The sequence below is a fragment of the Pleurodeles waltl genome, chromosome 4_2 (genome assembly GCF_031143425.1).
Source record: "Pleurodeles waltl isolate 20211129_DDA chromosome 4_2, aPleWal1.hap1.20221129, whole genome shotgun sequence".
Classification (NCBI taxonomy): domain Eukaryota; kingdom Metazoa; phylum Chordata; class Amphibia; order Caudata; family Salamandridae; genus Pleurodeles; species Pleurodeles waltl.
Window position 1 is genome coordinate 322387114 of NC_090443.1, and position 25152 is coordinate 322412265.

The following is a 25152-nucleotide window of genomic DNA, read 5'->3' on the forward strand; positions in this document are numbered from 1 at the left end:
CTGCTGGCATTCTTTTACAGTATGCCCCTGAGATTTACAAAACCACTAGCATGGCCGGAGTACTTGCAAATTGTTAAGTGCATTTATTAAAGCCAATAGGCGTTTAAAGGTGGATTGTTGTTACAATGTGTTGAAGGCTACAGACTGGTATTTTTGTTACATGAAACCTCACAGATTAACTTAGGAAGCAAGAGCCTTGGTATTGGTTACCCCCTCGTGTATAAGCCCTTCGGGGTAGAATGTTAGTACTGTGATAATCCTTCTAAGATCTTCTTAAGAGGAGTTATATATTATTTTGCCAACAGTTACATGAACCTCTTCGAAGAGTGTCCTGCCACTCCTCAAATAGTCCTACAAGCCTGCTTGCTTTCCACTCATGTTATCTAGTGTGCTGGATCACGTACAGCTTCTACTGCTAAACTGAACAGCCATATTGGAATGGTATTGTCCATAGAATATCAATACTTCATAATTCCAAGATATTCACCGTGTTTAGAAGCAGTATATCAATACAACAGTGACACACAATACTATTTAGTATTCAAAAATGGCCGTGCAATGCTGCGTTTACTTAGCAGCTACCTTGGAATCATACAGTGTGCAGTGTTGCTTGCCAATAGTGCAATTTTATAAAATCGAACGTACTCTTGTATTTTGGATGAATTAGTGTGTCAAATTAACCCAATAGTTTTTAAGCCTACCCTTGGGGACCCAATAAAATGTTACTAGTCCACCAGTAGGTAGTTTTAATACACATTTCTTTCTCTTCCCCCCTCTGCAATTAGGAACCTTCCACAGATATCCTTGTTGCTCGTCATCTGCTTTTGCCATTCAACTGCAAAACGCCTAATGAGCTCACCAATATTTGGCTAACCACTCGCAACTGGATCACAGACTGACCAGAAGACTCCAGGTCATACAAACTCAGCAGCCAGGCACAACCTCGACCTCCCCCTCACTCGCATTATCCCACACATCAAAGACCTTCACTGGCTCCCAATCCACAAATGAGCACTTCTCAAACTCCTCCCTCACACATGCAAAGCCTTACACAACATTGGTCCCATGTACCTCAACGATAGCATCACCTTCCACAAACCTACCAGACAGCTCCACTCACCCGGACTCCAGCTCACACATTGCCAACCAACCCCCCACACACATGCCCCCATGCCCCGCAGAATCAGATGTGGCTGTCGTACCTTCTCCTACTTCGCTGCTAAAGCATGGAACGACCTGCCTCTGCACACTGAAACTACCTACACAGTTCTTGAATTCCACAAGAACCTAAAAAACCCGACTCTTTACCTGGCCCTGGTCCTGCCTATGGAGCTCCTGCCTCACTGGAAGGATACCCTCTTAGGCGAGTTGTGTCTTATACAAATACAATTACATGAGTGCCAGGAGGGGCCCAGTGATGAAGCATGCCACCTAACAGGTGGGTGAGGGCCTTCCATCCTGAATACAAGAGTACTTTTGACTCTTTACTCTAGTGTTATAACTGCACTATTGGCAAGCAGTACTATATTATGTTGATCACCTATTTTGGGAGTACACACTATCCTTGCCGCACCCTCCTTTCCATCGTTTGTGATAATTGTACAGAGTGTATCTTTGTTTTCCACTCCAACATGGCCAACACATTGCTACAAAGTGTGGCAGCTATGTTGGAACTTGAAAACAATATACTGAACAGTATCATGGCAATAAAGCTGCCTGTAGAAATGTTTAGATTTATTTTTATATTGCAGGCGTATGCCTGTCAAGTTTAGGTGGCTGTCTGATTTCTTTTTTCTACCTTTATTCTTTTAATTTATCTTTCATGCTGTTGTTGAATTTGTGTGCTTGTTTTACTGCGGGTGAATGAGCCAATGCAAGAATGAGTCAGTGGGTGGATAAATGGATGTGTGTGAAAGGATGGGTGACAGTGCATTTGTGGTGACATAGTGAGTGCCTGAACTCAGTCACTGAGGAACACTAAGTTATAAGCCAATCCTATTGGCATCGCCAAAGCTTGGTAAAAGTGTAAGGGAGAAAACCCCCCACAATATTTGTTTACCGAGTAGTACTTCTTCATATAGCTCTTGTGAGGAAGAAAGGCTGAGTTGAGCCACTGGGATTCAACCTTCTTGCAGTGTGTGAATTAGTTTAATAAGCCATCAGACCCAGGGATCAGGGAGTGAACCGGGGCACATTTAGCCATGCGCCTTGTCCGCTTATATAAACAAAAGAGAGGGTAACACGGAATCAATCTCAAAACAGGGCGTCAAGAGAGCTCTTACGTAGCGTAATGGTCACCTAATTGACAGAGCTTTGAAGAGAGAATATCAAATTTATGCCAAAACTGTAAGCGTAGCTCTAACTGGAGAGGTACAATCTCATTATGGTGCTTTGAAACTACTTTTCAGCCCCCTCTTTTCCAATGAAGAAAATAGAAATTTGAAGTTATCAGGCTCATATAGAACTAAGGGATCTTCCTTGGTCCGTTTATGTGAAAGAGGGAATAACAAGGTATCAGCCATATACTATAGATGTCATTGTAACTCTAGTCACTTAGCATGGATTCAGTTTAAGCATCAAACTAGGGCACTCTTACAGTTCCTCATGTGCCTACATAAGCATCGAAATACCCCAATAACATTTCAGCACAAATATTTTATTGCAATCCAGACCTTTATATAGGTGACAAAGTTAGCATTGCACCCTTAAGCCTCCACCCCATTTGTTCCTTCACACATTGGCAGCATTCACCACCCTACCTGAAGCAACACTCGTCGCACATCCGCGTCACTGTAATCTGGGCTCAACTGCCCAAGAACTAACTCTGCCGACAACCGCTGTCCCACAAAGTTTGTGACTCTCGTACCATTGTAGCCATTGAAGACGCCATAGAGGAACACACGATCGTCACTTCTGTTGAATGGAAGAGACAAATGCAATACTGGTCAGAAACACCAACAGATTTAGGACATCATAAAGAGGCAGTGACAAAGGGCGATGGGTGCAAGGTAAGGAAGAAGCATAGGGTGATATTCAAGGGTGAGGTGGAAGAAGCAGAAAGGAGAGGGTAGTATTAAAGGAAAGTCTTTGAGCAAGTGCTGGGTGTTAGGAAATGTGCAAGAATGTAGGACCCTATGTAAGGAGTGAGAGCAGAGGCTCTGTGGATGATCAAGCTGGGTCTGGTGTAAATGAAATAGAGTGACTGCCAAGAAGGTTTGAAAGGTGGGCTGCGCAAGGAGGGTGGGCAGAAGTACGGAGTAGGAAACAGTGTGCTGACTGAGTTAGATGGTGAAGGGGTTCCTGCAGAGGAGAGAGGGCAAAGAGAGCTCGGTGAAGGGCAGGGAGAGCAGCACAAAAATGAAGAGTAATGATCCTGGATGAGGATGGAGGTCCCGTGTGCAGGGCATGAAGCAAAGTATAGCTCTCCGGGACAAGAAGAATGGTGCACTGCTTTGCGAGGAAGGATGGGCTTGAACGCGGGTGAAAGGGGGGACAGCAGAGATACTGGTGCAGAATGAATGGTACGCTCTCTTGGCCAATATAAAGGGAAGGGTTGTGGGGCCAGACGTGCTGGTAGATAATGAAGGGTGACATTGTTCTAAGCAAGAGAAGCCTAGGAGTACTACACAAGGAGCGCAAATATGGATGGTCAGATGAGCACGGTGGGGTGTGTAGAAGGGTGTGCCTTTAAGCATGAGGTGAAGGGGACAGGCATGATTAAATCTACCTACACAAATACAGCTGCCCAAACACAACATGATGCACTTTAACAATCAGGGGTGGCACACAATAGCCTCCTTTCCACTGACCTCAAAGCAAACACTAGAAGTTCACATGCTGTCAAATGACACATCAAACCTTGAGTTCACTGCCTCTTGCCAAATGATGGACAGACAGTGCAATCTCCAAGGTGGCACGCTCCCTGTCTGCCTGTTAAAGTCAAACCATAGCACCCTTAGTCTGATGTCTGCAGAGTGGGCTATGGCTTGGACCTGAATGAGCCTGACAATAGTTGTACTTAAATGGGAAACATGTATGCATTTATGACGCACATGGCTCCTCACCGACTGTAAACACGGAGGTCTGTAACAGAGCCTATGACACTAGGAAAAGTCCACGATTGCTACCGAATTCATTAGTGAGCTGCTACCAATAACCCGTCACTTCAATATTAAAGAGAGGTGATGTCTAACGTCTTGGGTACCTACGTTAATTAATGTGCTGAACTACAAAGACATAATGGTGTTTATTTTACACTTTATCGACAATAATAGGACCTTCTCTAAGAAAACTAAATAAACCACCAATTCACATTGTTGCTTCTACTTGATTGTCATGTGCGCATTAAAAAGGGGGATGATCCACATGGCCAGGGATGCACAAAGCATTCATCAATGTGTTGGGCTGCATGTAAACTGCAGTGTGATATGACAGGTGTGAGCTATGGTTACACAAGTGCCTAATAACTGCAGAGTAGGTAGGGAGCAGAGACGACCAGTGTTGTCTCCAACACAAACATCCCTCCAGTCACATGTGCTCAACTACTAAACATCCTAGGGATGGCACCAACTTGCCCCTTGATTGCACTACACTGCATTATTATGAGGAGACTGGAGAGAGTACCTCTATGAGCCAAACACATTCCAACCAACCCAGTGAGAACCTCTACAGGCTCAGCGTCGGATATCTCCTTCAGTTTCTGTTAGTCTAGTAATTTGCACCTTTGTGGGGGCTCAGCTTTGCCTACAAGAGATGGGAGGAAAGTTGGATGAACCTTTCCAGCCACATACCTCCAGGGAGGAAACTGGAAGGGTACAGCAGGACACAGGGCTAGCAGAGAAAGTGGGTATTTTTTCCAACTAATCCTTTGTGGTACTCTGTGGACAGAGTAACTGTGCTCCAAGCAGCCATTTGTTGGGTGCAGTATTCATTTATTTAATTAACTGCTGGTTTGTGACGGATACCCAACTCTTAGTACCAGGAAAGAGTATTCAGAACAGCATCCTTGCCCAGCTGCAATATAAAGTCTATTGCAGTCTGGCTTTGTTGTTATGGTAGGTATATTTGTAAAGTGCAACATAAACTGCAGGGGTACCCTGGCACTGAGGAGGTATGTGTGCCTGTCCCTGCTTATGGTATGTTGATTATCTGAAAAGCCAGGTCTTCAGCTTCTTGCACAATTGAAGAAGAGAGGAGGCTCTTAAGTGGGGAGGGAGGTCATTCCACACTTTAACAGCTATGCAGGAGAACACATGTCCTCCTGATCTGGTTCTGTGTATGCGTGGGTTTACTGAACTGGTTCTGTGTATGCTTTCAGCACCATGGTCTTTTTTCTCCTAGTTCCATCTGTCTGACCTGCCTCTAAGAGCGCAAACCCTGCTCTCTTTAAAGTGGCCAATCAGCTATCTTCCTGTGACAGCTGAGCGTGACAGCACCACAATTAACAAAGCAGCTTTTGCTCATTCTATTAAGTTGTCTCCAAAATTGTGCTTAATTGTTGGGGTCTCTTAGGACATATTAGTGAGGGCTAATTTGGGGGTATGGGACTGGGTACGTCATCTCCTAGGGATAGAAGCAGGAAAAGCAATTGCAGTAGGCTGGGTTCTGGTTGTAGGACCCCCCCCCCCACACACACTTTTTTGCATGTTGTCAGTATGTTTTGGGCTGTACTGCACTGGGCTCCTGCTACCAAGGGCCCCAGTGCCAATGCTCTCTCCCCTAATTTGGTTACTTGGTAACTTTCTACCCACAATTGGCATACTGGTGCACCCATGTAAGTCCCTAACATATGGTACTTATGTACCCAGGGCACTTGTATATCAGGGGTCCCCCATGGGCTGCAGCATGTATTATGCCACCTATGGGAGCTCATGCAAACTGTATCTGCAGGCCTGTCATTGCAGCCTGCATGAAGTGATGTATGCACCCTTGCACTACCAAACCTGACAACTGCACTTAGACATTATAAGTCACCCCTCTGGTAGGCCCTCCAGCCCAAAGGCAGGGAGCATGTCACGAAGTGTGATACTACCCCTGAGCAGGGTACCCCTACAGACCCCAGGCCAATTCCTGGACTCTGTAAATGCGGGGAAGCCATCTTAAGATATGTAGTGGACACTGGTCAACACGAGTAGTACAACTAGATAATGGCTTCTCCGAACCTAGGTATGTTTGGTATCAAACATGTTAGAATCATGCAACTACAGCGATTCTGGTGTTAATTACATGATACCACGTACTTTGAGGGTTCCTTAGAGGATCCCCCAGTCCTGCCTGTGCAGCCTTACGGGGTCTAGCTGCCAGCCCAAGCTGCTGCTAACCCCAGACATTGTTCTGCCCTGCTGCTGGTGAGCCAGGTTCAGGCCGGAGAAGCAGAGCAAAGGATTTCTTGCAATGGTGAGGTGTGACCACCTCCCCTTGTATTAGGTGTCTATGGGCTGGGGTGGGGGCCTCTGAGCACCACCAGACTGCTTTGAAGGGCACATTTGGTGCCCACCTTGCATAATCCGGTTTGCACCAGTTCAGAAACCCCTGGTTTCCGCTCTGGCACGAAGCTACACAAAGGACAGGAGAGTGACCATCCCCCTGTCTAGCTCTTTCTTCCCCTAGGGAAGTGCACAGAGCTCTCTCAGGATGCCACTTGATTCTGAAATCTTGGAAACAAGATGGGCAGAGGCCCCTGGGAGGATCCGACTGGTTGGCCACATAGATGACTTCCCTGACCCCCTCTAAAAGGTGGGTCACTGTAGAGGGTGCCCAACCCCCCTTTTAGAGTTACTTAAGGGCTCCCTCACAGGTGGGTCCTCAAATTTGCTGAGCAAGATGCTCCAAGGAACTCTGCAAGACATCTTCTGCTCCTGGCCTGTGGAACTGCTGCTGGTCTGTGTTAGAACCAAACAAGTCTGATTCTAGTAGGAAGGCTCCCATTCAACATTGTTTCTCCGGATCCTGCAAGAATTCTGCAATGTCCAAGGCTGTGCATCCTCCAGGGTCACAAGGACTCTGTTTGCACCAGGAAGAACGAAGGAATCCCTTTTGGAGTGAAGAAGTCACCTCCCCTGCAACCACAGGCACCTCAAGACAACATCAACCTGCTGGTGGGGTCTGCAGTCCCATGGACATCCAATGACTCTGCAACACAGGTGGTGAGTCTGTGGCCTCCTCTGGGTCCTGCTTGCCTCCTATCCAACTTGGGAAACTGTGGGCCCCTGCTCGTACCACTGGGCTGGAACTCTTGTGCACTGCGACTGTTGCAATTGCCAAGGCTTGTTGGCTCTTCCTCTGGAGAGCCCCAGGCTCCAAGAATCCACCAACCAACAGCACTCTGCAATCCAAAGATCAGCCCCTGTCCCGCAACTCCTGCGATGTAGGACTTCTGTTTTGTTGGGCTGGTAAGGCCTCCTTGTGACTCCCTGTGTCCGTGCCTGTGGGTCACCCGTGGGGGCTTTATAGACTTCTGTAGGCTTTCCTGCATTCTGAGGGCCAGCCCTCACTCCACCTCCTGGGTAGAGTCTCCTAGATCTTGCTGGTCCCGATAACTTTGCAAACTTTTCTGCATCTCCCGTTTCCATTTGCCAGTGGTTGTTCGTGACTTGGCTAGTCACTGACCCCTCCTGCAATCCTGTGGCCGACGAGGGACAGCTTGTAGGCGAATCCAGGGATCTTCTCCAGTTCCTGGACCCCGCAGCTGGACTTCTTCCTCCACCAATTTGCAGGTGCATCACCTTCAGGAGGGATGGCATTGCCACTTGCACCACCTGGGTACCTCTAAGGGTGCTGGACTTTGTCCCCTTTCTTTGCAGGACCTCCACGTCCAGAATTCATAACTGGGTTCCACCGGCCTGGTCCACGGGCTGTGACAGCAGCTGGACAATCTGAGGCAACTACAGACTTCAGAAAGAGCCCCTTCTCCTCTCTGCTCCTTGCGCCGCCGCCCAGCGCCGCCTCCACTTTACTGGTTTGTACTTTGTTCTTCCTGACCTCTGTCAGTTTCTTTTTTATTTTTGCTCCAAACCCCTGCTGCTGCGTCCCCGTGGCCCCTCCCCCATCTCTTCTCCTTTGCCTTTTTCTAATTCCCGCCGCCGCTGCGGCCCCGCGGCCCCTCCCCCATCCCCCACCTCTTCTCCTTTGCCTTTTTTTTTTCTTTTTCCTGTCGCCGCTGATCCCTGCGGCCTCACCCCACCCCCCCAGCCTTCCCATTCGTCCAGCCCTCCCTCCTCCCAGCTGCCACTCCCTCCCACCTCCCCATTTATGGCAGACACGGCGCGGAAGTGCCGCTTGCGCGCCAAAGGCAAGCCTGCCTGCGCCCGTCCGCGCCTGGACTGCGCCCAGCGCCACTACCCCTGGCCCGCAAGGCCCCCACACCTCCCCACGCCACTATACTGCCAGCGATCTCCACGCCCTCATTCCAGGACGCCCCTCCACCTGCTTCCTATCCTCCCCAAAGAACACCAAGGGACCTTTCTCCTGTCAAGCCTGCCGCTTCACCTGCACCCTAAAGCACCTGATCAGACCTGCTGACAACCACCTCAGCTGCCTCCTACTCAACACCCGTTCCATCCACAAACATGCAGTTGAACTCTGGGACCTACTGACCTCAACCTCACCGGACGTCGCCTTCCTAACCGAAACCTGGACACACTCTGCCTCTGAACCCGACATAGCCATTGCCATCCCTGAAGGCTACAAAATAACCAGAAGAGACCGCACCAACAAACCAGGAGGAGGAATCGCCATAGCCCACAATGCACCATCAGAGTCTCAACCAGCACCCATGACACCCTCAACCTCGCCGAGCACCTCCACTTCAGAATCCACATCAACGCCAACACCACCCTCAAAGGAACTCTGATCTATAGACCCCCAGACCCCCGCTCTCATTTCTGCGAAGCCATCGCCAACATCGTCAGCACCAACGCCCTCGACTCCACAAAGTACATCCTCCTCTGCGATCTGAACTTTCACCTAGAAAACAACAACGACGCCAACACCACCAACCTGCTAGACAACCTTGCCAACCTCGGCCTCAGACAACTTGTAAGCTCACCCACCCACTCCGCAGGCCACACACTCGACCCAGTCTTCTCAGCCAGCAACCACATCTATATCAGCCACACCACCGAACTCAGCTGGACAGACCACCGATGCATCCACTTCTCCTACCAGAAGCCAGTCACCCACCACCACCGCACACAACCCCCCCGACGCAACTGGAGAAAAATATCAACGGATCAACTGATTTCCACACTCGCCCAGGACCCACCCCCCGAGACCACGGACCCCAACACAGCCACCACCAACCTGAACCACTGGATAGAGGACTGAGCCAACACACCCGCACCGCTCCCAAAAAAAACAAACACCCTCCACAGAATTAAGGCCAGAAGGTTCACCCCAGACCTACAGGGATCCAAACGGTTATGCCTCAGAACGGAAAAAACCTGGCACCGCGAACCTACCAACTCCAACCACATTGCATTCAAGGATGCCATACGCAAACATCACCAACTGATCCGCACCACCAAAAGGACCCACTGCATTGACACCAGCGCTCACAACAGTAAAGAGCTCTTCGGCATCATCAAAGAGCTCTCCGCTCCCAAGACTTGCTCCAATGAACCCCCGCCATCACAGGAGTTCTGCAACTCACTCGCAACCCACTTCCGTCGAAAGATAGAAGAAATCCACAACAGCTTCAACCCCCAGACCAACCAGCTCCTACAAACACTCACGAACCCAATCCCCCAAGCGACACCCACCTCCTCCACACCTGGACCCCCGTCAACAAAGAAGACACCGCCAACACCATGGCCTCCATCCACTCTGGATCACCATCGGACCCCTGCCCACACCATATCTTCAATAATGCAAATATCATCATCACTCCCCACCTCTGCAGCACCATCAACAGCTCCTTCAAGTCAGCCACTTTCCGAGAAAGCTGGAAGCACGCAGAAGTCAACGCCCTGCTGAAAGAACCCAAGGCATACCCAGATGACCCGAAGAACTACCGACCAATCTCCCTCCTCCCGTTCCCAGCCAAAGTAATCAAAAAAATCGTGAACAGCCAAGTATCCCGATTCCTGGAAGACAGCAAGGCACTCGACACCTCCCAATCCGGATTCCGCAAACACCACAGCACCGAGACCGCACTCATCGCTACCACAGACGACATCAGGACCATGCTCGACGAAGGAGAAACAGCAGCACTCATCCTCCTGGACCTCTCCGCAGCCTTCGACACGGTTTGCCATCACACTCTCCGCACGGAATCCGCGACAAAGCACTCAACTGGATCTCATTTTTCTCAGGCAGAACCCAGAGAGTCCGCCTTCCACCATTCATATCAGAAGCCTCCAGTATCATCTGCGGCGACCCCCAAGGCTCATCTCTCACCCCTACGCTCTTCAACGTGTACATGGCCCCACTCGCCAACATCGCACGAACACACCACATCAAGATAATTTCCTACGCAGACGACACTCAGCTAATCCTCTCCCACACACAAGACTCTAGAACTGCAAAAAACAACCTCCATAACAGACTCCAAGCCATCGCCAGCTAGATGGAAGCAAGCCGCCTCAAATTTAACACAGACAAGACAGAGATCCTCATCTTCGGAGCCAACCAATCAGCATGGAACGACTCCTGGTGGCCCACCTCACTAGGATCCGCACCACCTCCCACCACCCACGCATGCAACCTGGGATTCATCCTGGATTCCACACTCAGCAGGTCAACGCCATCTCCTCTTCTTGCTACAACACCCTCTGCATGCTCCGAAAAATCTTCAAGTGGATTCCCGCCGAAACCAGGAAAACTGTCACCTACACCCTGGTCAGCAGCTGACTGGACTACGGAAATGCCCTCTATGCAGGAACAACCACCAAACTCCAAACAAAGCTGCAAAGAATCCAGAACGCATCCGCCAGACTCATTCTGGACGTCCCACGCCGCCACCACATCACCCCCACCTCAGAGACTTACACTGGCTACCAATACCAAAAAGGATCACCTTCAAACTCCTCGTCTACGCACACAAGGCCCTCCACAACACAGGCCCAACCTACCTCAACGAAAGACTCACCTTCCACACTCCCACCCGCAACCTTCGCTCCGCCAGCCTCGCCCTCGCCTCCGTTCCCCGCATCCGCCGCACCACTGGAGGAGGAAGATCCTTCTCCCACCTGGCCGCCAAGACCTGGAATTTCCTACCGCTCCACCTTCGCCAGACCCAAGACCTCTTAACTTTCAGGAAACACCTAAAGACATGGCTATCCGACCAGTAGCTTCCCCCCGCCAGCGCCTTGAGACCCTAACGGGTGATTAGTGTGCTTTATAAATCTTATGATTGATTGATTGATTGATCTGCATCCCTGGTGTAGATACTCCTATCTTCTGGGTATCCTGGGGTGGGGGCACTCTCCATCCATCCTCCTGCTTGCTGGGTTCCTCAGGGTTCACTGGGAAGGGTCCTGAATTCCACAAAGTCAAACTGCTACTCTGTGTTAGTCTATGGGACAACTGGGTGGTTAACCACCTTGCACTTGGTTGCTGGGGTTACATAGTGTACTTAATTCCGGAGTTTCTAACTGTCCCTAGCTAACTACCACACTTACATTGGTTGGGGTCACTGTTACACATACCACTTTTTTATTATATGGTTTGGCTCTCCCCTAGGGCCCTGTGTATTTTTATACTATTTACAATGGTTATTTTGTGAATCTATAGTGTGTATATATATCCAAAGGGAGATATACCAATGCTAGTTCAGTAATAGTGCTATAATAAAGTAACCTTTATTTTTGCAACACTTGTGTGGTTCTTTTTTGTGAGTGAGTTACTGTCTGTATACTGTGGCATTGCAAGTGCTTAACATTCCTCCTGTATAAGCTTTAGCTGCTCGCTGTTTGTCCCAGGAATGCCAGGGACTAAGAGAAATAGTAGATTCGTACTAGTTTTGGGGGACTTCTAGGATGATATGGCAATGCCAGTGGTTTTCCAGGATAGCTTAGATATAGCTGAATTCCAGGTAGATGCTGTAGAGCTGGGCAATATAGGAAGTACCCCAGGATATTGTGATGTTAGCAGGTTGACAGAGGATTCTGAAGTGATAATTGGATGCCAACATTTTCAGATGCTGCCACCTGGATGTTATGGAGATCCCAGGGGTGTGCCAGTGGGTGGAGGACACCGAGGTATTATGGGGTGACAGAATGATAAGGAAATTTCAGTGAGATACAGGGTGTTATCGGCGGCAGAAGGGAAGCACAGGCGTTCAGGGTGTTAAAAGGATGGCACTGTTGTGAAGGGGGGATGTCTCAGCTCGTGATGTCACTGAGATGCTAATTTGCTGGGTTTTTTTTTGGGGGGGGGGGGAGTCGTGCAGCCAGTTGTAAGGAACAAAACTGGTAGTATGCCAGAAACGTGACAGAATCTTATGCCTCAACTGTAGCAACCCTCCCAGGCTAACTGAGCAAGCATCTGTAGGAAAGTGCCATCTTGCCTGGCATGTTACCCCCATTTTCACTGTATGTATGTTTGTTTGTTTTAGCCCCTGTGTCACTGGGATCCTGTCAGGCAGGACCCCAGTGCTCATAGTATGTGCCCTGTATGTGTTCCCTGTGTGGTGCCTAACTGTATCACTGAGGCTCTGCTAACCAGAACCTCAGTGTTTATGCTCTCTCTACTTTCTAAATTTGTCACTGCAGGCTAGTGACTAAATTCACCAATTCTCATTGGCACACTGGTACACCCATATAATTCCCTTGTATATGGTACTGAGGTACCCAGGGTATTGGAGTTCCAGGAGATCCCTATGGGCTGCAGCATTTCTTTTGCCACCCATAGGGAGCTCAGACAATTCTTACACAGGCCTGCCACTGCAGCCTGAGTGAAATAACGTCCACGTTATTTCACAGCCATTTTTCACTGCACATAAGTAACTTATAAGTCACCTATATGTCTAACCCTCACTTAGTGAAGGTTGGGTGCCAAGTTACTCAGTGTGTGGGCAACCTGGCACTAGCCAAGGTGCCCCCACATCGTTCAGGGCAAATTCCCCAAACTTTGTGAGTGCGGGCACACCATTACACGCGTGCACTATACATGGGTCACTACCTATGTATAGCGTCACAATGGTAACTCCCAACATGGCCATGTGACATGTCTAAGATCATGGAATTGTCACCCCAATACCATTCTGGTATTGGGGGGACAATTCCATGTTCCCCCGGGACTCTAGCACAGAACTCGGGTGTTGCCAAACTGCCTTTCCGGGGTTTCCACTGCAGCTGCTGCCAACCCCTCAGACAAGATTCTGCCCTCCTGGGGTCTGGGCAACCCCAGCCCAGGAAGGCAGAACAAAGGATTTCCTCTGAGAGACGGTGTTACACCCTCTCCCTTTGGAAACAGGTGTGAAGGCTGGGGAGGAGTAGCCTCCCCCAGCCTCTGGAAATGCTTTGATGCTCTGCATAAGCCAGTCTACACCGGTTCAGGGATCCCCCAGCCCTGCTCTTGCGCGAAACTGGACAAAGGAAAGGGGAGTGACCACTCCCCTGACCAGTACCTCCCAGGGGAGGTGCCCAGAGCTCCTCCAGTGTGTCCCAGACCTCTGCCATCTTGGATTCAGATGTGTTGGGGGCACACTGGACTACTCTGAGTGGCCATTGCCAGCAGGTGACATCAGAGACCCCCTCTGATAGGCTCTTACCTCTCTTGGTAGCCAATCCTCCTTTCTTGGAAGCCAAACCTCCTTTTATGGCTGTTTAGTGTCTCTCCTCTGGGGTATTCTTCAGATGACGAATGCAAGAGCTCACCAGAGTTCCTCTGCACTTCCCTCTTCGACTTCTGCCAAGGATCGACCGCTGACTGCTCCAGGACACCTGCAAAACTGCAACAAAGTAGCAAGACGACTACCAGCAACATTGTAGCGCCTCATCCTGCCGGCTTTCTCGACTGTTTCCTGGTGATTGCATGCTCTGGGGGCTGTCTGCCTTCACCCTGCACTGGAAGCCAAGAAGAAATCTCCCGTGGGTCGACAGACTCTTCCCCCTTCTAACGCAGGCACCAAAAGACTGCCTCACTAGTCCTCTGGGTCCCCTCTCATCCTGACGAGCGTGATCCCTGGAACACAGGAACTCTATCCAAGTGACTCCTACAGTCCAGTGATCCTTCAGTCCAAGTTTGGTGGATGTAAGTCCTTGCCTCCCCACGCTAGACTGCAAACCTGTGTACTGCGTGATTTGCAACTGCTCCGGCTTCTGTGCACTTCTCCAAGGATTCCTTCGTGCACATCCTAGCCTGGGTCCCCAGCACTCCGTCCTGCAGTACTCAGCCCTCTGAGTTGGACTCCGACGTCGTGGGACCCTCCTTTGTGACTCTGAGCCAGCTCTGGTTCACAAATCTTTTAAGTGCCTGCTCCAGTACTTTCTGCGGGTGCTGCCTGCTTCTGTGGGGGCTCTCTGAGTTGCTGAGCGCCTCCTCTGTCTCCTCCTCCAAGGGGCGACATCCTGGTCCTTCCTGGTCCCCAGCAACACCCAAAAACCTCTACTGCGACCCTTGCAGCTAGCAAAGCTTGTTTGCGGTATTTCTGCGTGGAAACACTTCTGCAACCTTCAGCACGCCGTGGGACATCTTCCATCCAAAGGAGAAGTTCCTAGCTCTCTTCGTTGTTGCAGAATCCTAAGCTTCTTGCATCCGGAGGCAGCTTCCTTGCACCTTCATCTGGGGTTTCCTGGGCTCCTGCACCCCATGGACACTATCACGACTCTTGGACTTGGTCCCCTTGCAGGTCTTCAGGTCCAGGAATCCGTCTTCAGTGCTTTGCTGGTGCTTGTGGTTCTTGCAGAATCCCCCTATCATGACTATTGTGTCCTATTGGGGTAGTAGGTGCACTTTACTCCTACTTTTCAGGGTCTTGGGGTGGGGTATCTTGGACACCCTGGCTGTTTTCTTACAGTCCCAGCGATCCTCTACAAGCTCCCATAGGTCTGGGGTCCATTCGTGATTCGCATTCCACTTTTGGAGTATATGGTTTGTGTTGCCCCTAGACCTATGTTTACCTATTGCATCCTATTGTAATTCTACACTGTTTGCATTACTTTTATTACTATTACTTACCTGATTTGGGTTTGTGTACATATGACTTGTGTATATTACTTACCTTCTAACTGATGGTACTCACTGAGATACTTTTGGCATATTGTCATAAAAATAAAGTACCTTTAGTTTTTAGTAACTGAGTAATGTGTTTTCTTATGATACTGTGCTATATGATATAAGTGGTATAGTAGGAGCTTAGCATGTCTCCTAGTTCAGCCTAAGCTGCTTTGCCATAGCTGCCTTCTATCAGCCTAAGCTGCTAGAAACACCTCTATTCTACTAATAAGGGATAACTGGACCTTGCACAGGGTGTAAGTACCACAAGGTACCCACTATAAGCCAGGCCAGCCTCCTACAGCATACCTGTGAAATAACCTCACTGAGCCAATGAAATCGGCAATTTTTGACCATAAACTTTAAAGGAATAGGCTTCGCTTGCTTACAAAGGCTTGAAAATTCTTCATTTTATAGCTACCATCATTCAGTGCTGAATGTTTACCTTGCTTTCACCTTAGTGTACACCAGTTGCAGGCAAAATTCTCCTGTCCTCTTGTTATGATGTAGTCAGCTCACAGGATACATGCAAAAGTTTAGCCATTTTATCAACTTGCATCTCCACTGAGTGTTAAATTGCTCACAGATATTAATGCAGGGTCATAGCAAGGCCTGGTTCTAACCACTTGCTGCAGCTGCCACACAGTCAAGAGCCAGAATACGTGGGCTGACCAAAGTGGTCTATAGCCCTCGCCTGGGTGCAGACAACTTTTAGGTGGGGCCGGGGTTGTGAACACAAACAGCAGTAAATGTAGTAAGACATGAGTGGTCGAAAGAAATAGAGAGCCATGGGGTAAGACAACGCATTGAGCGCCCTGTGCAGTGCCTAGAGACAGCTGATACTGCAACAGGTGTTATGCATGCCATCATGCAAACTCACCTGAACTTGAGCCAGTTATCCTCAAATGGGTGTTCCTCTTTGTCTTGGCCCTCGCTAGTGTAGGAGCAGTTGGGGGCCGAGCCCACACCAGAGAGCTGGCACGGTGGCAAATCATCAGTCCAGCTTGGTTGCTGTTCCTGCAGTAAACGAGAATCCAGGACTGAGACATCACGCATTAAACTGGGTTATAGAGAGGGAAAAGGACTCGTCTGAGGCGTCACGCAAAGGGTGTGTGTGGGGGGAGACAGCAACATGGAAATGATGGACACAGAATTACAATAAAGCCATATGCACTATAGAGAGCTCTCATTACACAATATTTCTCCGAGTCCCTCCTTCCCACAAAGCCCTTCAACTCCTGGTGGTACCTGTGGAGGGCTACTGCTTTCCTCTACAAAATGACACTTCTGCAATACGATGTGAACAGGCTGCCATATTTTCCTTCCCTCCAAATCTCCAGAACACCAAGAGAGGACAGTAAACCCTACTTCCTTTTCTTCAGGGCCCCTGCAATGTCTAAGAAGTTCCTGGCTTCAGCACATGGGCTCTTGTCTCCAACTGTTCCCGTTTTTTAGACATTAGTCCATACTTCATCCTTACCGGGGGAAAAATGCTGTCCGCCACCCACTTTAATTTTTTTTCAACTGACTTCACACAATTTAATTGCGTTATAAATACACAAATCTTCATGCATACTACATAATTCCAGAGAGCGCAAGCTATCTGGTTGCAAAAGACCTATTGTAACCTAACATAGGGCTTACAGCCAGCCCTTCCCTGACCATTGGTTGGCTTTATTGTTTTGTAACTTTTGTTGGCTTGATCTTTATTCAATGGCTTGCATCGTTCATCTTGTGTTTGTCCCTCATATGGAGCATATTCTCTTTATGTCATTCCAATGCGTACGTTTAGGGAACTACTTTTTTCTTTTTGCTTAAGCACTCCATGAGAATGGATGTGTTTTCCAGCAGTCTCCCTTGTGTGTTTCTCTCCCCAAACCAGTGGTTCATGTTGATCTGGCTTTACCATGTGCTTCTCTTTCCTAGACTTTTGCTGTCTTCTCTGCGTATTTCTACACCCGCCCTATGTTGCTCTTTCCCTAGTGCCCTGCCACCTCCTCTGCTGCTTCCTCTCCCCCACTGTTTTTTTTTTTTAACATCCAGACAGCAAATGGCTGCTAGCCCTCCATCAAGGCACTTTCACGTATTTAAAATGTATTTTTGGTTTTAATTGACCAATCTAAGCGATGCCTGCCATCTCACACAGGTCAATTAAAAAAAGGCAAGAAAATGGTGCCCATGTCATTTTGTAGGCATGCGCGCATGCATCATCGCACATGCCCATGTCTAGAGAATAATGCCCCAGCCAACACTGGCTGCACTGTAGAGTTTTTTTATGACACTAAACAGAACCGTAAGAACCACTGACAAGATGCTTTGCCAATGATTATTTCATTCCTGTTCTTTTCTGGTGCAGACGTAGACCGAGGGACAAGAAAAACACTTTACAATGAGCACGGATGTGACCTGCCCCTTTCAAATTACGGACATACTGTGTTACAGCAATATTTTTTCGAGGTACAGCATTACGTGAAACTGCAGAATACATACACTTTTGTATGAATTATAGTAATATTATATCCAAATGAGCATGTCTCAAAACCGAGGTTTTTAACGTTACTTTATATGGGTAAGTGAGGTCAGGTAGTTCGAATCGGTACTTCTTTAATTTAATGTGGAGCGAGAGAGGTACCTGCACTTCTCAGCAGGGTGTAAATGTTTCTAATGTTAACTTATAAAAATCTTTCCGTAGCAAACAGCCCTGTACTCTGATAATACGAGTTCAAGCACTTCTTTTTTTCAATTGTGAACGTTGGTTTTTGAAAGACAGCACTCTTAGCATGGCCTTCCCTCACTAGACCAATTTGACGAGGCTGGGGTCTCTACGGGTCTGCAGATCCCTAGGATACACCAAGTCAGCAGCGGTTTTGAGACAACTTTCCTAAACATGCTGGGGTTCAGATGTCCATTTTTTTTAAATGGAAAAAAGTCAAACCTGAAGCCTTATGCAAAGTGCTGTTTAAAAAAAAAGCATAGGTCTGACTGAAACTCCCTTAATGACATGGCATCGGATGAGAAATTACACGTTGTTGACATCAACCTTCCTCCCTTCTTCAAAATCCCCCTTGAGGAGGTAACGACCGTCCTCCTTCTGCATCCACAGCACCCCCGTAACTCACACAATCGTAGGACTTCCCGAGGTGGTGGGTGCTACCCGATTTCCTATATGTAAGTTCCGCGCCCATGCAACCCCCGACGCCCCACTACTCCATCACAGTGCCCAGAAGCCGCACGTCTCTCTGCTTTCTGTGCAGAGCCAGCCCAAAACCACCTCAACTATAGAATATGATCCACCGGGTTTGAGGGTCATTCGAGACCTCTTTACAGATCCCTAATGAGACCACCATAAAACGATCTATTCCTTATTGCCCTTGGCCCATTAAAGTCCACATTTGCTCACATTTTGAGGCAGGCTCCTTCTGTGCGCGGCCATACTCCACCGGCAGTAACTTTAGCCTCTCCCTGGAGATGAACTGCTCCCTCAAAATATAATTCAAGTTCATTGAACTTGACCAGGTAGACGCGTTCGCACCCAGCACTGTCAACAAAAAAGTATGTCTTCTATTTCTATAACGTCGTCACATTGGCAGCCATATTGAAAAAGGGACGTTCTCCCGCATTACAATAAGAAACTTGTTCTCAACGTGGAGAGGGAGGTGGTGGGGGAGCATTGCAACTTTAATACAAGAATGTCGGCCATCTTAGAACAGGTAAAATGAGAGGTGAACATTGTAAAGAGAAACAGCTTACAAGGCCTCCGAAATATTATTGTTCAATAATAAATGTCCATGTTCATTCAAATTGGTAACGTTCAGATGCCGTTTTTTCGTTATTCCGTTTTTCCGTTATTCCGTTTTTCCGTTTTTTGTACCTCTAAGGAATCAAGACTTGAGACACTTTAATTAGTGGCCATTTTGAAACCAGCCCTTTTCAACTATTTGAATACAAGCATGGTCAGAAAGGACATTTTATGTCAAGACCACAGGCTCCTATTATGCTTTCTTATGTTGCTTTATTTTAATAGCAGCACTCAAGAACATAAAACTACGACTCCCAAGGACACAGCACAAGCTGGTCAATGGGAAAAAAACATGAACATCATAACCAATCATAGACAAGACAAGTGTATAAGGTCCTGTTTGACTGTAAACAGCCTTCTTTTCTTGGTGCTCACAGTCAAGATAAGTACCCTTTCTTTCAGATTCATATTACATTATATGTATATGGTTATATATACTGTATTTTAAGGAATTATTACCTATATATGGTCATTTAATTTCTTCATGGGCGGTTTCGTGCTAGAGCATTTTGCGCTCTTCATTACGTTTGTCCTGGCCGCACACTGATGTCGCACTTGGTTTCTACAACTCATTGCCATTGCTGCACAGAGTTCGCTGTGGCGCACATTAGATTATTCCTTTCCCACCTAACTCCACGTTTGTTCTGCCTTTATCGCTCCTCTCAGCGTTTGTAGCCTTCATTCAGATGGCGTTTTCTCCCATCTGCTTCACATGTAGGAGCTTCTGAATCGTACGAGGCTCCACGTCGTCACTCGAAGGCACAGCCTTCTTGTTGCCTCCTCAGAGGGTGCAGCCTATATCTCCACCTCCTCTCACCGATTTCCCTGGATAAGTAAACACCCCATGTGCGATTTTATTCTACATTTTCACTCCCACTTCAAGCTCTGTTTCATTTGAACACTTTCCTGTCTATTTGAATTTCACTTTACTTTAAAATTGGAATTGACAGCTCCCCTTTATTACAGGATGTAGATGATGATGGGGAAGCTTTCAAGAATGACTTGAATGATTTTATTCATTCTTCAGTTAAGCAGGCCATTTCAGCTTCCATGGAAAAAATGTCCAAAATCATTGAAAATTCTATGAAAAGCATCATGTCACAGACTCCATTGGCCCATTCTGCAAAGGAAAGCAGAAAATGTAAGTCTGTTTCTTTATCTTACAAAAAGAAACAAGTCATGACATCCATGAGTGGTTCAGTACATTTGACCACTGAGATTTCCTCACTCCAGAAAGAGGACAATGCTCCTCCCAGGCCTCCTACAAAGGAGGGGAATTCCTTAGCGCACGCTAAGTGTAAGTCAAAAACAAAAAATATTGAAGATTTGATTATTTTAAATATCTTGCATACTGATAATGACATTGGGGATGCAGAAATGCATGCCAGCACGCTGGGGTTTGATGACCCTTCTTCTCCTCCCAAAAAAGTCCAGGATTGATCCCTTTCATCTAAAACCGTTCTGGATGTGGAGGGCACTCCTATGTTTGATCCCTCCCTCGTCCGACATCCTAATTCCACTGAATGGTCTCCTGCTTCCCATGTAGGAGATTATATTTCGTCAAGGCTCTGTCAACCCCTGCATACACAAACCAGGAGTAACTTAAGATCAGAATGTCCTAGGCCTTCCCTCTCTTCGAATATTTTTTCCACTCCTACCATTGACCAGCCATTATTGACTTTCTTTTCTAAATTTGGAAAAGACCCTCGAAAGGGTGTTGACATGGCCTGGTCTTCTTGTCAAGACAATCTTCTAGATCTAGTGGGTCCTCTCGCTCAGATTCTGGATTTAGTGGAATCCACTAGACTGGACAACAGTGATATTGACCCTCAAGATCTATCCAGGTGTATTCAGAGAACCTTCTGCATACTTGGCAACGCCAACGCTGCTATAACGTATAAAAGATGGAAAGGTCTGCTTTTATAGTTGGACCCCAAATTCACTAATCTAGTTATGCGCAATCCAGGCGTAAAAGCTAATGGTCAACTCTTCGGAGACTCCTTCATCAAAGATCTCAGCAGATACATTTCCACCTTTTCTTCCATCGATAAAGCACAACAATCCTTGAAAACAGTCTTTACCCAGCATTTTCTTGTATGGGCCGGTAAAGGAAAATGACGCTTTACTGTCTGGGCTGACCGTAATCAGGGATCCAGAGGCTCCTTTAACAATTCCATTTACTACCAAAATTTTAAACCGCACTTCTATCCTCAAAGAGGCAGAGGGTTCAGAGGTCGTGGACAAAAGAAATCCAGAAGGACAAGTCAACAAGGTAAGCCTTCCTTCTGGCCATCTTCCTGTGGGGGGTCGTCTTCAGTTTTCTCACAAAATGGCAAACAAGAACGAGATCCCTGGGTCTTACAAACAATTCAGGGCTATCAGGTAGAATTCTATTCACATCCTTACCAAGCAATTTTTCCTCCTTCTCCAAAATTTTCTTTAGAAATGAAAAATCTTAGATCGCTAGAAATCCAATCTCTTCTGAAACAAGCAGTTCAGATCCCGTCCCCAGATCTATCAGGGTTTTTCAGTTCTCTTTTCTGGTACAGAAAAAGAACAAAAAGATGTGTCCTGTAATCAATTTGTGACTTTGCAATCCATTCGTAGTATATTGACATTTCAAAATGGAAAATATAATTAATCTCAGAGATTCTTTACGTTGGATGGTAAGACTAGATTTACAGGATGCCTACTTAACAATCCCCATACATCCTGCCCAGAGGACATTTCTTCCCTTCCAATGGCAGGGCCAAACATACCAGTTTTCTTCCCTTCCTTTCGGCAATCAATTGTTTAGAGATGCTAGCAGGCACCTTTGCAATCAAAAGCCTGGCAAAAGACAGAATCCATTGTTCCATTCTTCTTTGCATGAAACATAAACTTCGCACTTGTATAGCACACTACTCACCCATTAGGGTCTCAAGGCGATGTACGCATACCGCTGTGGAACCCCTCCTGGCTTTTCCCTTTGAGGCACCCACTCCTGGGCAACACCCAGGGTGAAGCTAGGCATCCAAGCATTGTCAGGGCCGTTGTGGAGATTAAGCAAGCTATTGCCCAGAGTTACAGAATGGGACCCATTAATTAGATTAGGCACCAAGGCGAGAATTATCTGGTCCAAGGGAATTGAGCCCAAGACCCGCCGAGGCAGGAGTTGAACCCTGGTCCCAGGCCAGATCTCTGCATCAGGGTCTGCCGTTCTAACCATTGTGCCACACTTCTCCACTGAAACAACATTTCAGCAGTACGTTATGTAAATCATCTGGGTGGCACCAAATCCAGACCTCTGTCAGAACTAGCAGAGAGCCTTTGGAAATTCTGTCTTCTAAGCAAGATTTCAGTCAGAGCAGAATATATACCAGCCAATCTGAATTCCATTGCAGATTGGCGCTCTCGTCATCTGCGTGACTTCAGTGATTGGAAACTTTATCCCTCCATCTTCCAATCGTTTTCCCAAAAGTTGGGTCCCTTTGACATAGATTTCCTTGCTTCTCGACTCAACTCTCAACATTCTCAATTCTTCAGCTGGCATTCAGATCCTCTAGCCTGAGCTACAGATGCATTCTTACGGGATTGGTCCAATCTTTCCAGTTATGCATTAACCTCTTTCCTCATGATCAACAGAATCCTCACTCAAACAAGATGCCAACAAGCTACTCTAGTAATAGAGGTTCCCTTTTGACAATCTCAGATTTGGTTTCCGCACCTGCTGGAATTAATCATCGACTTTCCTGTCCTGCTTCCATCCTTTCCCAGTCTTCTTCTAGAACCTCTGGGCCAAACCCACAATCTAATCCTCAACAATTCTCTCACTCTCTCTCCTTGGAAAATAACAGGTCTACCCAACCTTCCGTCAGCCTTTCAGCTAAAGCTTAAGAATTCATTAGTAAAACTTGGGCTCCTGGAACAACTAAAGCATACAAGTCAGCTTGGTCTTTATGATCTAGCTGGTGTCTGGGAAAACATATCAATCCCTTTTCAGCAGATATAATTTATATTGTACATTTTATGGCAGTACAGGTAAGTCTTACAGAACCATAAACCTTTATAGATCAGCCATTTTGCTAAATCATTAACGCATCGATAGAACCCCAGTTGGAGAATATCCACTTGTTTATCATCTTTTAAAGGGAGTAACAATTTCGAAACCTCCTCTTCCGAAATATACAAAATTGTGGGATGTTGACGTGATGTTCCTGTGTCTTCGGCCACTCTACCTCGTTGGGTTAGATGTGTCATGTCCTTGGCAGGTATTGCTACCTCTGTCTTTGGAGCCCATTCCTCTAGGGGTGCTATAGCCTTTTGGGCAGGTTCCAGAATTGAGGACATTCTGAGATCAGCTGATTGATGTAAAAATAAGTGTTCAAAGTGTTTTATTGCAAACCTGTTCACACTACAGCTTCTTTGGTAATTAACATGCTTTAAAAAAGCATAATAGGAGCCTCCGGTCTTGACATAAAATGTCGATTTTCCTAATAAATTATGATGGAAAGTCTTAATTTTATTAAAGACACAGAGGCAAGCATTATCCCACCTCAACACTTATCAGTTGGTATGTTTTTCTCCCTCTCTAACAGTGGTTCTACCTTTTCCATCTACTTCCTGTTAAAAGCTTGGTGGATCTTCTGTCCTTTTCCGCTACATCTCCAGCGACAGCATTTGGAAGACATGTTCCAGTTGCTTCACCAAATTTCCCTTCTTGAACTTTTGCAGGGAACTGTTTTCTTCAACTTTGGCCTTTTCTATAGTTGTTTTTCTTTACCTATGTTTTTCGGATACAATATGACACCTCGCACAAGAAAAAAGGCTGTTCACAGTCAAGCAGAACCTTATACAATCGTCTGGTCTAGGATTAGTTATGATGTTCATGGTTTTTCCCCATTGGCTAGCTTGTGCTGTGCCCTTGGGAGTTGTAGTTTAGCATTCTTGACTGCTGCTATTAAAATAGAGCAAGATAAAAAAGCATAATACTTGCCTCAGCGTCTTTAACAAAATTAAGACTTTCCGTCATAATTTATGAGGAAAATCTACATTTTGCAGAGAAAGGCAAACCAAAGTATTTTGGCCATATTGAACAAGCATTGGCAAAGCCAATACGTCCTGCCTTGTTGACCTAGTGACCATACATGCAATTGTTTTAAGAAGAGGAAAGTGTGAGAATTAAAAATAAAATTGGGAGAATATTCTCTCCATTGACTTTTATTGAGACAGAGTTAATTTCAAGACAGCTGAACATACCTGCCAAGTTTTCAGATTTCGTATGTGTGACATTTTCATTGTTTCTGGGTACTTAGGAGTGACATTCAATGACCAAATATGTGACATTTAGAATGTCACCTCATAAATAAAGCCAAGCAGTTGTCATTGGAAAGAGACATCAGAAAAAAATACCTTTTGAGAAATGAGAACCTTTAAAAAGATGTTCAAAATGCCTGAAAGCACCCAAAATGAAGGTCACGCATACCCTGGAGTTCCTCAAAAGCCAGTAGCGATGTAATAAGTAAGCAGTTCACATGATCACAAAGTACTTTTTGTTTTTTTGTTTTTTTTTGACGCATGTGTACTTCGCATGCTGGCGTTTGTATCATGCCCATTGCGTAAGATAGGAAAAGATAAACCTACAAGTCTCAGCATTTAAAGTATTTAGGGTTCAAAAGAAACTCACTGAAAGTGTTGGCAATGACATAAAGAATTAGGAAGTTGGTAGGGTTGCCACCTGGCAGATTTTATACTGAGCTAACTGGTATTTTATCATACATGTAAATACACCTGATGAAGGAAGGAGACTCCTGATTTTTTAATAAAAAAAGGGCTTTATTTTGGCATTTTCCCAACTGAAATGGCCTTTGCCTCCATAGAAGTCAATAGGGGAAATACACTTGACCGATTATTTTTTTTAATCTGCCTAATTTACTTTCTGAAATGTGAGCATGTATGTTTTATGCCCCATGCCAGTATAACAAATAAAAAATCACCCAAAGCTATTACAGAGTCCTGATGCATTCTGGCACTAAGCCCAGCCAACCTCTGGCACAAATCACCTCATGATTAGTAAGGCTCTTCTCACTGGCTACTTACCAACTGACTATGCTTCTAGCGGCAAATACTGCAGGTGCTCATCCTAACTATACAATTATAATCATGATCACCCCCACCACCATAGCACAACTTGAGAAACTAGGAAACTATTGGAGTGG

At 46.7% G+C, this 25152-nt stretch overlaps 1 protein-coding gene across 2 annotated transcripts in view; it reads right to left on the reverse strand.

Moving 5' to 3' along the window:
- TAB1 (TGF-beta activated kinase 1 (MAP3K7) binding protein 1) overlaps window positions 1-18740 on the reverse strand; it is a 108144-nt gene extending 89404 nt beyond the window's left edge. For both annotated transcript variants that reach the window (XM_069231296.1, XM_069231295.1), the window contains exons 1-3: window positions 18557-18740; window positions 16037-16173; window positions 2760-2913 (exon numbers count right to left, since the gene is read on the reverse strand). In XM_069231296.1, the coding sequence (XP_069087397.1) occupies window positions 2760-2913; window positions 16037-16173; window positions 18557-18589 (324 nt within the window). In that variant the 5' untranslated portion in view covers window positions 18590-18740. The remainder of the gene's footprint in view (window positions 1-2759; window positions 2914-16036; window positions 16174-18556) is intronic.
- Window positions 18741-25152: the final 6412 nt, after the last annotated feature.